Raw genomic sequence first — 14,906 nt, forward strand, 5'->3', positions numbered from 1 at the left:
ACAATTGAATTATATATATATATATAATTTATGTATATATATTATCTGACAAAAGTACAATACGTTTAGTCCTTTTACAAATCCAAGCAGAGGACTTACACATTTTGAATCCAAGACTAAGGTAAGGCATTCTGTTGGCAGATGAAGAAATTTTCCTACTGATCTGAGTTTAACACATTTGTAGTCTAAGTGGGACTACTGGTCCTACTGATTTAAAAAATAACCCAGCTGAGAAAGACAACTACAAAAGAATGTCTGAGGATTTGAAAAGGCACCAAGAAGCAAACAGTTCTGCCATTACCAATTTTTAAAAAATGTCAGCTGTGTTTAACACTGCATATAGTCTATCCAATCATCAATCTTCGGTATCCAGAAGAGAAATATAGTAGCTATTCAATGAAAATTTCAATTATTCATGTTATTTTAGTAAGAAATTTATTTTCATTAATCAGAAAATAAAATGCAGTGTTTAAACACAACTTAACTTATAAAGCAAACTTATAAAGTCTAGTATGTCTTATTCCTGGTTAACACTGAAGGAAACCTGTATAAACAAAAGGATTATCTTAAGATATAGTTTACAATATGAAATTAATATATAAAAATGAACAGAATTTACTGAAAACCATGAAAGTGTATTACAAAGATACACAAAACAATTGTAAGCCACAATATTTTCTCTGTGAAAAATACAACTATTTGTGAGATAAAATGTACAACTGATTTCTTTCCAAAGGAAAAAAAAGCACAGTATAAAGAAAAATACGTTTTTCTTCAAAATAAAAAAGGGGAAAATAGTTAAAGTCATTGCGCTTCATTACAATATAATTTGACACAAAATAGCCGTCAAAGGATTGCACCAACTCCATGTTCAGCCTCCTGAACATAACAGCAGTAAAAGGAGTCCATAAAGCAGAATGATAATTCTGAATTTGTGGTGGCGTTAAATATGGCGAATTTAACGTCATATTAGCTCTGTTTGCAAAATGTAGAAGACTCTACTTGATCAGACCAATGTAAATATTTGTACATTGTGTACAGAGCCAGAAAAGGCCATATTTTCAGTATTATTTTCACCGTAGCCCAAAAATATATATTTAGTGCATGCTTTGATCATTTCAAAAATAAACCTGTCATTTCAATACAAGAGTTTACAAAATAGAAAAAAAAATCATTCTTCAGATTAAAAATGCAGTGAGGTTCATTTGTAGTTCCATTTTCATGGCAGCATAATTTTTCCTCATCAGAAGCCACGGAACCAAGAACACCACAGATTCCTCAGACTCAGAATATTGTGGCATGACCAGATTAACCAGAGCTTCTCTGACCTTTCAGTTTCTCATGATGTGTGCTATAGAGAAAAAAAAGTAACATTTGGGACAGTGTCTGTTATGAACATTTCTGCTGTACATGATTCAAAAGTTCACCGAACTTCTCAAAGAGGTCTTCTACCCATTTCATATTTTTCATGCATTGCTGTACAATCTCCTCCTGGCCTAGATCTCCACTCTTCTTCTGAACGGAAGAAATCTATGGAGGAGCAATGGAAGCAGGAGATTAGTTTGCAGATATCTATTCATTCTCAATACTCTCAGAAGTCAGAGGTCTTACGTTTTAGTGGATTTATTCAGCCACCCACAAACCACCTGTGACCAAGGGACAACCTCATAAACAAAATACAATGCATTGATACTAATGAATTTCCTTGTGCAGCCAAATAGGTTCCTCGACTAAAGCTCCATTTCTGTACTCATGAACAACCTACAATATTATTTAATAACTTTACACTCTCTGCAGGTATGCAGCTTGGGAGTACTTCTGGATCCAAGGCTGTCGCTTGAGGCTCAGGTGGCCTCAGTGGTGCAGAGACCAGGGCAACATGGTTTGACCATATAATACCAATCCTAGCCCTTCTGCATTGGCTGCCAATGAGTTTCTGGGCCCAATTAAAAATGCTGGTGTTTACCTATAAAGCCTTAAACAGCTCAAGACTACACTACCCAAGACTGCCTCTCTCTACATGAAGCAACTGGGACCCTGCAATCATCATCGGAGGCCCTTCTTCACGTGCCCCATCCACGAGAGGCCTGGAGGGCAGGAACACGAGAATAGGCAGTTTCTGTGGTGGCTCCCCACTTGTGGAACACACTCCCCAGGGAGGCTTGCCTGGCACTTCATCTTTAGGCACCAGGCAAAAACATTCCTCTACTTTCAGGCCTTTGGCTAATTATACAATCTATGGCCTTTTAAACTCTGTGTATGTGGTGGCAGGGAGTACTGATTTTGTTTGTTACTATGGTATGTATTTTTGTGTGTTTTTTAAATATTGCAACCCTGTATAAAAATAACTAAATATCATAAATAAAATTGGCAAGTTTTTCTTTTGTCTGAGCTACCTGCATTCATTTCAATCCACATAATAACCTTAATGTTTCCTGTTCACAAGAAGTCTTGAAACCCCCCCATATTACTGTAATCAACAAATCTTAGTATTTTAACTAGTATAACTTCCACAGCATGGTTTTTATTTATTTTATTTCAGAATTTATGAACTACTCCTAGATTTATAGATAAATGTGACAGAATCAGATAGAAAACAAAAAATGCTATCATCAACTTGATAAAAACTGACCTCAACTTTACACCTCAGAAACATGTGGTATTTGTAATGATGGAGTGAGTGATATAAAGAGCACAATGATATCTTTTCTGGATCTACAGCAAACTCCTGCAGAGGAAAATAGTTTTTATTAGCCATGAAGTTAACTATGAACTGATGAATTTATTGGTACCAATAATTATTCCGACCACTCAGAGATAATATGCACTTGTGAATACATTCATCCACACAAGGCCTGGGCCTAGATTAATCCTTCAGTTTGCAAATGGAACTGAGATCCAGCAGAGACTCTTGCAAAGGGGGTTGAGGGAGGCACTGCTCATTATATTTCACCTTCCCACTGCAGTCCCTGTGCATCCTCCCACATTGTTCCAGTGGCTCTCTCACCCTCCATAGCAGCTTTTCACAGGACACAGGGGAACTGGCAAAAATAACCCAGTTACTATGAATGGAGTTCAACCTTCCCAGTTTACAATGGGAGGCCCAGTTTAGTGCCAGCCAACACTACCCTGCCATTCTGCCTAGTAAAGCTTAACAGGGCTTGGGATGTTGATTTCATGCCCTTTAAGTTTTACCCTCTCTGGTGATGATGCCTGGGTCCTCCTCCCTCTGATGTGCTTCTCAGATATCACAATGGATGAATAGGTGAATGCTTGTTTCTTGTTCACTCTCGGATTCTATTTTCTCTTAGGCATTTCACCCCCTTGTGCTGAATACCCTCAGTCCAAACATCACTGTGCAGCTGCCTTCAGTTTGCTGCTGCTGCTGCAACCCCCCTCCCAAACTCCTTAACATTTTTCTCTCTCCCACTTCAGATAGGCAAATTGCAGACTACTTATTTCTGTTTGCTATACAGTACTGATGAAAAACCCTTTCAGGAAATGTCTTCCATCATTTCCACCTGGGTACCTTATGGTGGCATTCAACGAAAGCAGTTCAGTGGGGAAAATATTTGCCAGATAGTTAAATGTCTAGGGCTCGCAGAGGCAGAGATTTGGAGAACCACTGCAGTTGCTTACATAGAGTATTAACATGTTTTGATACAGGTTGAAGTCAAATGTCAAAGCTACTATGTAGGGGTTTAAAAAGGCAACAAGGTAAGTGCAAAGGAAGCCATAAATAAAATTGTCAATATTACCAGCCATAATGGCAGACCTGGAACCATCAGAGAGAGATGCTTACACTAAATCTGAATGCACATCAGTTTAGAAGTCCCATTTGAGTTCAGTGGGGCTTACCAACTCTCAGGGTAGGTGCATGTAGGTCTGCAGCCTCCAGAGGACCAAATAAAAAGGGTATGGGGTAGGTCAGTACTTTTGTGTGATGGCTCATTCATAAGGAAAATGAATACCTCCTGTTGTGAAATATTTCCTTCACAGGGCCCCTTTTCTATTCTCTACTTCAACGTATTTACTTTTTTAAGAATACAGTTTCTTACTGGACTTCAAAGAAAATTAAACCAGTCAAATATTTTTTTAAACTACTGTTAAATAATTTATGAGTTTCTTTTTGAAAATGCACAACTGGAAAGCATAAAGTTTAGTATCACGTTTTAGATAATGCCTGTAAAGAAGATTATTCTAGTAAGGATATTAGTGTTCCATTAAAAATATAGCAGCAAACCACCCCCAAACACTTAAAAAAACACACATACCTGTGCTAATTTTGAGGCTGCTTTAGAAATCCTCAGTGTTTTCTTGTTATAAGCTTTGCCATTCATTTTGATTCTAGGAATTACACTCACTCCAGTTTTTGTTTTAGAATCTCGATTGATTACGGTCAGTTCAGGGAAGCTTTCCAAAGCAGCCTTAGAACAGAGGAAAAAATGCAGAAATTTACAGTCTGTGTAGGATTCCACTACATCAAATTAATAAGCTACAAATTTTATCAGAATTCTTTGATAAATTAAGTCTTTAAAAGAATGCAGGAGCAATTACTGTTATTCAAGTTCTTAAAAATATATTGAGTTAATCCTGTTCAGGTGATTTGCCCAATTAAGGTAAGATATAGTTTCTTTCATATTATGCTCACTGATGTTTACAGGAAGTCTCCCTTTCATCTGAAAATGCAGGATTATAGCTAGGCAATTTTTATCTGAAAGGATAAAAATATATACAAGAAATCCAACAGGAATTTGCACTGCTGTTTTATTTGCTTTGTATGATTAGACATCACTTCCCAAAAGATCTCAAACGATGTAAGAGCAGTAAATAATTAATAAAACCATTTTCACTATCAATACCTTGAGTGAACGCTCCAAGCTCAATTTGGACAGCAGCCTTTTTCTATTGTCATTTAGCATTCCATCTATTTTTCTCATATGAGGCAAAAGCAGCTCATCTGAAAAAGCAGAACACAATGTATGATACTTCAATGCAAAGCAAGCATTGGCCAGAAGCAGAAAGAGGTAGGAAAAAGTGTACCTACAGAGTCACAAACAAGCTCAGTAACCCACTGAAGCCTACTACAGTTTCACAGAGTTTTTGCTCTCATGGGCTTCATCAGTGGCATATGTTCATATATGAAGTATCAAGATAATAGAACTAATGGTTTCTGCACAGTTTCTCTGGAACTGTAGTAGGCTCCAATTTGGACTTTATGAACATATGTGGAACAGAAACTAGCAGATAATTGGTCTTTATGAATGAACTGATCTATTGGGACTTCCGTCTATATTACTGCACTTTATGTGTTGTTTATGTGCAAGATAAACATTTGATATTGTGATAAGAATATATAGAAAAGTATTGTTTATGTGAATGCACAGCCAATTACGTCTTGTGTGTTTGTCGCAGTATATAAACAAGCCAGATCTCTTGCTTGCCTAGATGGGAGGATTGAGGTATGTGCGTATAGAAACCTGACTTTTGCATGACTAGAATTAGGCTATAATACAAAGAGTCATATTTGCCCTCCCATCTTTGCCTCTGGACCCTCCCACCATTGACATGTGGCCCCTCCCCCTAGAAGGCTGCCCCTACCAGTGATCTACAGACTACCGTTTGGGACCCCTGAACTCTAAATGCTTGTGATCTCAAGCTGATGTCTTATCTGTTCCTTGAACAAAGATATCATATGGGAAACAGAAATAAGCTACACAAAGTGAAAGGTTGAACACACTGTACCATTGCTCCTCTCCAATGCCAGCATAGTATCTGGATCCAAGGCAATACTAACAAGCAGTTCCATATAGCTCCTAAATGTTTCTTTCATAGCTCTGGTGTTCAAAAAACGAGCAATAATAGGAGCTGGAGATGCAGTGTCTGAAATACAGTACCAAAAATACAAATATATTATTCCAATTGCATTTTGTTTACAGGCCTAGAAATTTATTACGATTCTGGTGACCTCTAGTGACCATTCAAAGAAATACAGGTATACCAAGATGGTTAGTACAGTGGTACCTCATGTTGCGAACGGGATCCATTCCGGCGGCCCGTTTGCAACATGAAAAGGCCGCAACATGAAGCGCTGCATCTATGCATGCGCGTGACGCAATGCGGTGCTTCTGCGCATGCACAAAGCGCGATTTAGCGCTTCTGCGTATGCGTGCAGGTTACGGACGCGCCGAACCTGGAAGTAACCTGTTCTGAGACTTCTGGGTTCGGCGCGTCCATAACCTGAAAAGACGCAACCTGCAGCAGATGTATCATGAGGTATGACTGTATGCATAATTTTAGTAAGGACTGAACTGTTAAGATCCTTAACAGTTGAAAAAAAGCTTCAAATAATTTAAACAAGAACAACAAAATATAGATTCTTACTGGATTAGTTATAAGCTGAAAAATAGTGCTTAGGATGAGTTTTTATGATCATATTGCATTCAAATTTAAGCTTAAACTTTTGCTTCATTTTGGAAAATTAGCATCCTTTGCTTTGAAAACTCAAAGCAACATCTGAAAGCAACATTGCTGCCACAGAAGAATCAACCAATGCCCAAAGACACTGCAAGTGCCACTTAAAATTAAATGTTAAAGAAGTCATTCCTAATAAGGACAGTGGAGTGGAGACTTGGGAGAAACTTTTCTGCCTGACAGAAATTGCCAAAGGTAAAACCATTCCACAGAGTGTTACTGACCCTATAGCCAACACTGCCTGCCCCATCTCTTAGATGCCTATGTGTTGTTGAGCATGCTGTCTGCAAAGAGTTGCAAATGTGTTGGCATTCCATGTGATTGTGCTTCCCAACCATGCGGGGTGCTTATACATGTATAGCTGCATGCATGTAAGCATCCCTTCAGAGACACTGAGCTCAACAAGCAAACTTTTGTTAACGCTGAGCTGGGTCCAAGAGGTGCAGCCCCTGTTCCCTCCTCCATATGCAAAGTAAATGTGTGCTGGCAATGTCTGCATAAGACTCCACTCATCCTATGTTATGAAGCAATATTTAAAAAAGTTGCCCTCTTCACAAATGATGGCTTTGAAATGTTCGCAATTATCATGCGACAAAATGGCAAATTACATTTTACGACAACATGAATTTTTGTTCTACTAAAAGGGGTTAGGGTTAGGGTTAGGGTTAGGGTTAGAGCAGCACCAAAAGCAAGAGAAGTCAGGAAAGTGGCTGAGCCTCAAAGTGGTGCCAATAAAAAATCTTTACAAAATACAGTTTTTGCAAAATGAAGTCCAATGTGTTTCGGTTAAAAGCAACCTTCTTCAGGGCACTTGTTGAGAATAAGGTTTTCCTATCAAGTTAGCACCTCTCCACCAAGTTCCGCTGAGAAATTTGCAAAGCTTGTTAATTTTTTGGGAGATATTACATAATCAGAATACCTAGTTTTGACATTGTGGTACTTACCTTCTTCATCATTCTGGAGTTGAGGGGCAGGGGGCAATTCTTCTTTCCATGTTTTCCGTTTCTTTGGTGGTGGTTCTGCCTTTATCTTTGGCTGCTTAGCTTTGGGTTTCACTACAGAAACTTTTGTTGTTGCAGGTGTAGTTTTTGATGCTGGAGGCTCAGGAGATTTATTGATACTAGTGCTTGGCTTACAATGGACAGGCCTACAAATTGAAAGAGAGAGTAAATGCAAGGAACTATTGCGAATATGAGTTTCACTTTTATAAATTAAGGTTTATAAATGAAGGTCATTTAGGTTATTCATTAGTTTAACCTCTGTTATTCTCTCTCCATTAATTCCTTTATGGTCTTTTACTCCATTTTCACCTGTAGACAAGCACAATTGTTTAAATGATTTAACTACTAGGAACGATCCAGTGCAGTGTGGATCCAGTGCTCCCCCGGACTCCGCACCCACCTCAGAAACAAATCTGCTCCAGAAGGGTGGAGCAGCTGATTTTGAGAGCACAGTGAGAGGAACTGGATGAGGAAGAAGTCCTGTTGCAAAGCAGGTTTCCATTGTGCAAGTGAGAGGTCATGATTAGATATAGCACATCAGTTCTGAATATCTTGTAAGCTGGTACAGTGGTACCTCTACTTACGAATAACTCTACTTACAAATGGAGCTCCGTCCGCCATCTTGGATGCGATTTAGATAGGATTTTTTCTACTTACGAATTTTTAGATAGGGTTGCTTTGACTTACGAATTTTTTCTCCCAATGCATTCCTATGGGATTCGACTTACAAATTTTTTCGACTTACAAATGTGTGTTCAGAACGCATTAAATTCGTAAGTAGAGGTACCACTGTAATCTGATGTGTTCAAATGCACTCATGCATACCCGAGGTTGCTCCCACCCAACCATTAGATGCTAAAAGACTAACTAGTAGAATTTTGTGAATGGGAGAAAGAAGGAATGTCACTTCTCATTTAACAGCAACCAAGCTCCACAGAAGGAACTAAGAGGAAACCCAAAGAATGAAATTAATCTGAAAAATACCGGCTGGGGAAAACGTATCTATGAACAACATTACACAACTATGGTTTAGATCACTGCCAATGGGCTGCAGAGTGTCTTAGGGTCATGTGCTCATCAGGATTGAGGTTGAATCCTGACAAGACAGAAGTACTGTTATTGGGGGACAGGAGGTGGGCAGGTGTGGAGGACTCCCTGGTCCTGAATGGGGTAACTGTGCCCCTGAAGGACCAGGTGCGCAGCCTGGGAGTCATTTTGGGGGACAGGGGACGGACAGGTGTGGAGGACTCCCTGGTCCTGAATGGGGTAACTGTGTCCCTGAAGGACCAGGTGCGCAGCCTGGGAGTCATTTTGGACTCACAGCTGTCCATGGAGGCACAGGTTAATTCTGTGTCCAGGGCGGCTGTCTACCAGCTCCATCTGGTACGCAGGCTGAGACCCTACCTGCCCGCAGACTGTCTTGCCAGAGTGGTGCATGCTCTGGTTATCTCCCGCTTGGACTACTGCAATTTTTCTACGTGGGGCTACCTTTGAAGGTGACCCGGAAACTGCAATTAATCCAGAATGCGGCAGCTAGACTAGTGACTGGGAGTGGCCGCCGGGACCACATAACACCGGTCCTGAGAGATCTACACTGGCTCCCAGTACGTTTCCTAGCACAATTCAAAGTGTTGGTACTGACCTTTTAAAGCCCTAAACGGCCTCGGTCCTGTATACCTGAACGAGCGTCTCCACCCCCACCATTCAGCCCAGGCACTGAGATCCAGCACCGAGGGCCTTCTGGCGGTTCCCTCGTTGCGAGAAGCCAAGTTGGAGGGAACCAGACAGAGGGCCTTCTCGGTAGTGGCACCCGCCCTGTGGAACGCCCTCCCAGCAGATGTCAAGGCAATAAGTAACTATTTTACTTTTAGAAGACAACTGTTTAGGGAAGTTTTAAATGTTTGATGCTATATTGTTTTTAATATTCAGTTGGAAGCCGCCCAGAGTGGCTGGGGAAACCCAGCCAGATGGGCGGGGTATAAATAATAAATTATTATTAGTATTATTATTAGTATTATTATTATTATTCAATTCAGTTGTAAGGCAGCTTACAACATGAAAAGATTCACATAATTATAAACGTAACAAAAGTAGTCACAAACAATAAACAAAACACATCAAAAAGCAGCCAACCATAATAAACCATAAGATCCAAAAATAAAGATCCTAAAATTAGTAGCAATAACAGCAACAAAAAAACCCCAAAGCAATACTCCAACCCCAGAGTCTGTTCAGCAGCCTCAGCTTTCGTAGCTAGAGTTGGTCAGGGCCCCGTCTTCCCAGACCAGGTGGAAAAAGGCTAGAAAAGCAAGGAGCAGATCTTCCAGGACTCAAGAGCCAAGATGCTCCTGTTCTGTTCTCCATTATACACAAGGAGAATGAAAGTTCCATATTCTTTTGCCTAAACCTCAGTTTCCAAAGTTTGTGCATAATGGGAAATGATGGTTTAGTCAAAAGTGAGTGAAGATACTTTCACTCCTCCTCTTATACATGGAAGAGAACCATGCAAGCCCAAAATGTGTAATTATGCAAACCAGTTCACCTTTTTAGTCTATTCTATTTGTTGCAACCACAAATAAATATTATGGATGCCTGCTGTAAAAAAATACAAAATATTTCAATTAAAATATACAAATCTTAAAGCTTTTCTATTTGACACATTATTTTATCAAAATAAAATACCTTGCAGGCGGTACAGGCTTATTTCTGGGTCTCTTGGAACACACTCTGACATACTCTTTCTTGTTTGTATTTTCTATAAACTTCACATATACTCTTTTGTACTTGGATTTTGCATCTCCAAAATACCCAAGATACTGCAACGAGAAAAAACGCAGACATAGTACATGCAGATTCTTGCACTCAATTTTGTACAGGATAATTTATATTTAAGTTTAAATAATGGGTTGCGTCCAGATGTAAGTGTAAGCGCAAGGCATCTATCCCTCCTGTCGGTCCTTCAGGAAAGGGCTGGGATGTAACATGGGAGAGCTGAAGTAGGTGGGAACTAAGCTCAAGAGAGGCAGTGTAATAATGCACAGCAAAAAAAAGAAAAAAAGGAAAAAGCTAACATTATTTTAGGCTGCATCAACAGAAATATAGTGTCCTGATCAAGGGCACTATTCTGTCTTGGTCAGACCTCACCTGGAGTACTGTGTCCCAATTTTGGGCACCACAATTTAAGCAGGATATTGACCAGCTGGAACATATGTAGAGGAGGGCAACCAAGATTATCAAGGGTCTGGAAGCCATGCCTATTTTATTTATTTATATTAAATTTGTATACCACCCTTCATCTGTAGATCTCAGGGTGGTTCAGAATATTAAAAATACAATATGAGGAATGGTTGAGAAAAATGGATATGTTTAGCTGGTAAAGAAGAGAGTGAGAGAAGATATCATAGCCATCTTCAAATATCTAAAGGGCTGTCACATGGAAGAGGGAACAAGTTTGTTGCCTCCTGCTCCAGAGGCTAGGACCCAAACCAATGGATTCAAGTTAAAAATAAAACAGCTGCTTTGATAAAATAATATATATATAAATATATAATAAATAATATATATAATAAAATATATTTATACAAGATCTCAAAGCAGCTGTTTTATTACAGAAAAATTTCAGGAACAGACTGGAAAGAGAAGTTGCTGAATTGGAACTCATTACCAAGCTTAAAACCATGGAGCCACCTGGGATGAATAAGGACATTGGATTCTTATCTCATTATGCATGATCAAGCTTTCTTTAGCGCCTCAGCCCTTGCTTTTTTCCCCCAGGACCAATTGCAGTCATCAACAGTCGTTAACAGCCATCTACAGGTTTACCACTCCCATCAGCCCATCACCCATTCCCATTACCCCCACCCCCACCCTCTGAATATACATAAGGGTCTGGTGGATTCTGTTTCAGTGTTTCTGATGAAGTGTGCATGCACACGAAAGCTCATACCAAAATAAAAACTTAGTTGGTCTTTAAGGTGCTACTGAAGGAATTTTTTTATGATGGTAAGAACTGTTTGACAGTGGAACAGATTCCCACAAGAGATGTGGACTCTTCTCCTTTGGAGGTTTTTAAGCAGAAACTGGATGGCCATCTGTCATGTATGATCTAGTTGAGATTCCTACATTGCAGGGAGTTAGACTAGATGTTCCTCGGGATCCCCTCCAATGCTATGAGTAGAGTTTTCACTTGTGAAAAGTCTTGATGCAACCAAATAAATAGAGTTAAGCTTATCACACACTCCAAGTTAAAAGAATCAGCATATAAAATTTAGATCATCTATTCATCACTAATAATAAGAATGTCTAATAGGTTACTCTTTTATAAGCACATTATTTAGCCTGAAGGTTTCGGTACAATTAAATACACCTGTTTAGCTCAAAGGGACATAATATGTAATGTGCCTGACCTGTGCTTCTGAAGCCTAAGGCATTAGAAGCTCAGTTACAGTTAGGAGAATTAGAAATGATCCTTCAGTGGGGGAATAAAAGACCCAGTGGCCTTTCAAGTGGTTCTGATCATTACAGTTAGTAACCACACAATATCTGATTTGCACGTCACAGCAGGTTAAGCCTGCCATGAAAAAGGAGTGGCACAAGCAATGAATGCCTGGGAAGGGGAGAAGGAAGAGGTGGCAGCAGGAACATTCCTTTCTGCCAGCAGTAGTTTATGAAAGAACCTCTATTATCATAGGGACTACAATGTCACAGAGTTCTTTGTTGCTGAGTACCAAGATTAATGTGGAATCCTTGTACATACACTGTTAGTAGCTGTGAACTCTCTCTGCCCATCTCGCACTTCAGGAACAAACTTCTGCAACAAAGCTTTTTGAACCTTCCAGATGGCTGGAGGCTCCGTTCCTGTTTTTAAAGCAACCTGCAAGGGGGGAAAAAAGCAGCCATTTCAATTAGTTTTATGCAGCTGAAGTGATTAGCCTCAACTGCACCCTACCTTCATGAGTTTGTATATTTAACACCAGGCATAGGCAACCTTGGCTCTCCAGATGTTTTGGAACTACAACTCCCATGATTGCTGACCACTGGCCCTGTTAGCTAGGGATCATGGGAGTTGTAGTTCCAAAACATCTGGAGAGCCAAGGTTGCCTATGCCTGTTTTACACAGTATTTTGTTTTCCATAGTAGCTCTCAACACATACTGTAATGATTGCAATTGCCAGTTGAAAGTCAAACTGAAGGGTGTGGGCCTTTCCAAGCATATAAATCAAGACCTTTGGCCCTCAAGACATTGCTAGAGTCCCATCATCCCTATTGACTATGCTGGCTGGGGCCAATGAGAATTGGAGACCAACAGTATCTAATAGGCCACAGCATATTTGCCAGTCCTGGTATACATGAACATAATTCTACTCATGGGAAAACCCAGCACTACATCCACTGCACCACACTACAATCCCCTCTTTCATTATTTTGAAGTCGTGACAACTAAACAGCAAATGGAAATATCTCATATTTGTGATCTTTCCAGTGAACCGCCCTGAGAACTCTGGGTATAGGGTGGTATATAAATTCAACAACAACAACATGCTTTAAATATATATCCCCAATTTAATGATTTAATAAAGCCATTTGAAAATGCTGTAAAAATACTGTATATAAAACTATCAAAACCCAACCAAACAGTATTTACTGCAGATCTGAATACAAGTAAATGACAATGAGAATTCTCATACCTACCCCAGAGGTGATATTAAGTTAACAAGTTGTTTTGAGGGTAGGCTGCTGTTTTCTTCCTTGTTTTTAGAGAGTGATGGGCACAACTATAGCTTGTCAGCTCAGGCATCACCCAAAACTGATCACCACAAACCCATTGAAACCATAGTTTCCACTTCTGGTTTAACGGCCAATTTCAAACCATGGTCTATCAACTCAGATATCAAGAAAAACCAGTTAAATTTCCTAAACAATGTTTTAGTAGGATCTCAGTTTGAGTCTCCATGTAACAAGCAATCGTAAGATTGAAAAGTAATATATACATTTATAAACGCTAGTCCCATGTTGGGACGCGGGTGGCGCTGTGGTCTAAACCACAGAGCCTAGGGCTTGCCAATCGGAAGGTCAGTGGTTCAAATCCCCGCCACAGGGTGAACTCTCGTTGCTCTGTCCCAGCTCCTGTCCAGCAGTTCAAAAGCACGTCAAAGTGCAAGTAGATTCCCTTCCCGCTCTGGCGGGAAGGTAAACGGAGTTTCCATGCGCTGCTCTGGTTTCGCCAGAAGTGGCTTAGTTATGCTGGCCACATGACCCCCCAAAAAGTCTGCGGACCAACACCGGCTCCCTCAGCCAGTAAAGCGAGTTGAGCGCCGCAACCCCATAGTTGTCCGCAACTGGACTTAATGGTCAGGGGTCCCTTTACCTTTATCTTTTAGTCCTGTTATCGGAAAAGATTTGCACATATTTACAGTAAAGTACCAAAAATGTCAAAACTACAAGATACCAAGAAAAGGAGATAAAATTATACATAGCAGGAAATACTCTTTGATCAGTGTGTTCTCTTAAATTGCTCAAAGCAAAATTATTGATTACCTTTAGTGATTCTATATCTTCAATCTTCACTACAAATTCATCACGTTCTCTGTACACGCCCTCGCCTCCACTTTCTCCGTTGTCATCCTCAATATATCCTTCTATTGCAGCAGTTGCCTGTGTTTTTGCTAAGTGTTCTGTAACAACTCTGCCCTTCTCATGTTGCACTGAACAAATTTTCACCTGAGAATCTGCCACAGAACTAGTTGTTTCAGAAGATTCCTTCCTTTCAACAGTATTGGTGGTGGCATTAGATATGGTCTTGACGATTTCTGAAGTAAAAAAAACGAGCATTTTTTCATATTTCAATTAACGACTGTTTTTAGCTTATCGTAAGCCACTGAAAAATTGTTACTGAGTAGAACAAAATTCTAGTTCCACTGATGACATTAGAAGGATCCCCTATCTGAGGTCCTAGGCTACTGTATGTCTAATATATTTACTTTTCATTAAAAATTAGTGCAGCATACAAGAAAAAGAATGAAGCTTCCACACCACCCCCAAAAGAAATCAAGGCACCCTCAAATTTGAAAGGTTTGCTGCTTTGAACTACATATGGAAGAAATTGGATCCTTAGGATGCTAAAAGGGAATACAAACAGACAAGACCACACCCATCTTTTAATATGTATGATAAATGTGTTGCGGTAAATCTAAGGTGGTCTGGGATTTTTCTAAGTTGAATTTGTCTCTTAACACACTATCAAGAGCTTAGCTTTGTGGAGACACGAGACACTTTCAAAGACAAGACTTGGACACAAAATATTCCTCCTAAAAGAAAAAGGACAGTTATTTAATAAAAAGGACAGATATTGAATTATTTATCTTGTGCTGCATTGGATAGGGCTCATTGTGTTACTGTTTATGCTCCATGAATAGGAAAAATAGACTCTTT

General features: G+C 39.6%; 1 protein-coding gene across 1 annotated transcript in view; it reads right to left on the reverse strand.

Moving 5' to 3' along the window:
• Window positions 1-14,906, reverse strand: part of QSER1 (glutamine and serine rich 1) — a 34,223-nt gene continuing 19,317 nt past the window's right edge. The window contains exons 5-13 of the mRNA XM_035118204.3: window positions 14,013-14,284; window positions 12,232-12,348; window positions 10,158-10,291; window positions 7,419-7,621; window positions 5,746-5,883; window positions 4,863-4,960; window positions 4,275-4,427; window positions 2,633-2,728; window positions 1-1,530 (exon numbers count right to left, since the gene is read on the reverse strand). Coding sequence (XP_034974095.3) covers window positions 1,390-1,530; window positions 2,633-2,728; window positions 4,275-4,427; window positions 4,863-4,960; window positions 5,746-5,883; window positions 7,419-7,621; window positions 10,158-10,291; window positions 12,232-12,348; window positions 14,013-14,284 — 1,352 coding nt within the window. The 3' untranslated portion in view covers window positions 1-1,389. The remainder of the gene's footprint in view (window positions 1,531-2,632; window positions 2,729-4,274; window positions 4,428-4,862; window positions 4,961-5,745; window positions 5,884-7,418; window positions 7,622-10,157; window positions 10,292-12,231; window positions 12,349-14,012; window positions 14,285-14,906) is intronic.

The sequence above is a fragment of the Zootoca vivipara genome, chromosome 1 (genome assembly GCF_965207765.1).
Source record: "Zootoca vivipara chromosome 1, rZooViv2.hap1.1, whole genome shotgun sequence".
Lineage (NCBI taxonomy): Eukaryota > Metazoa > Chordata > Lepidosauria > Squamata > Lacertidae > Zootoca > Zootoca vivipara.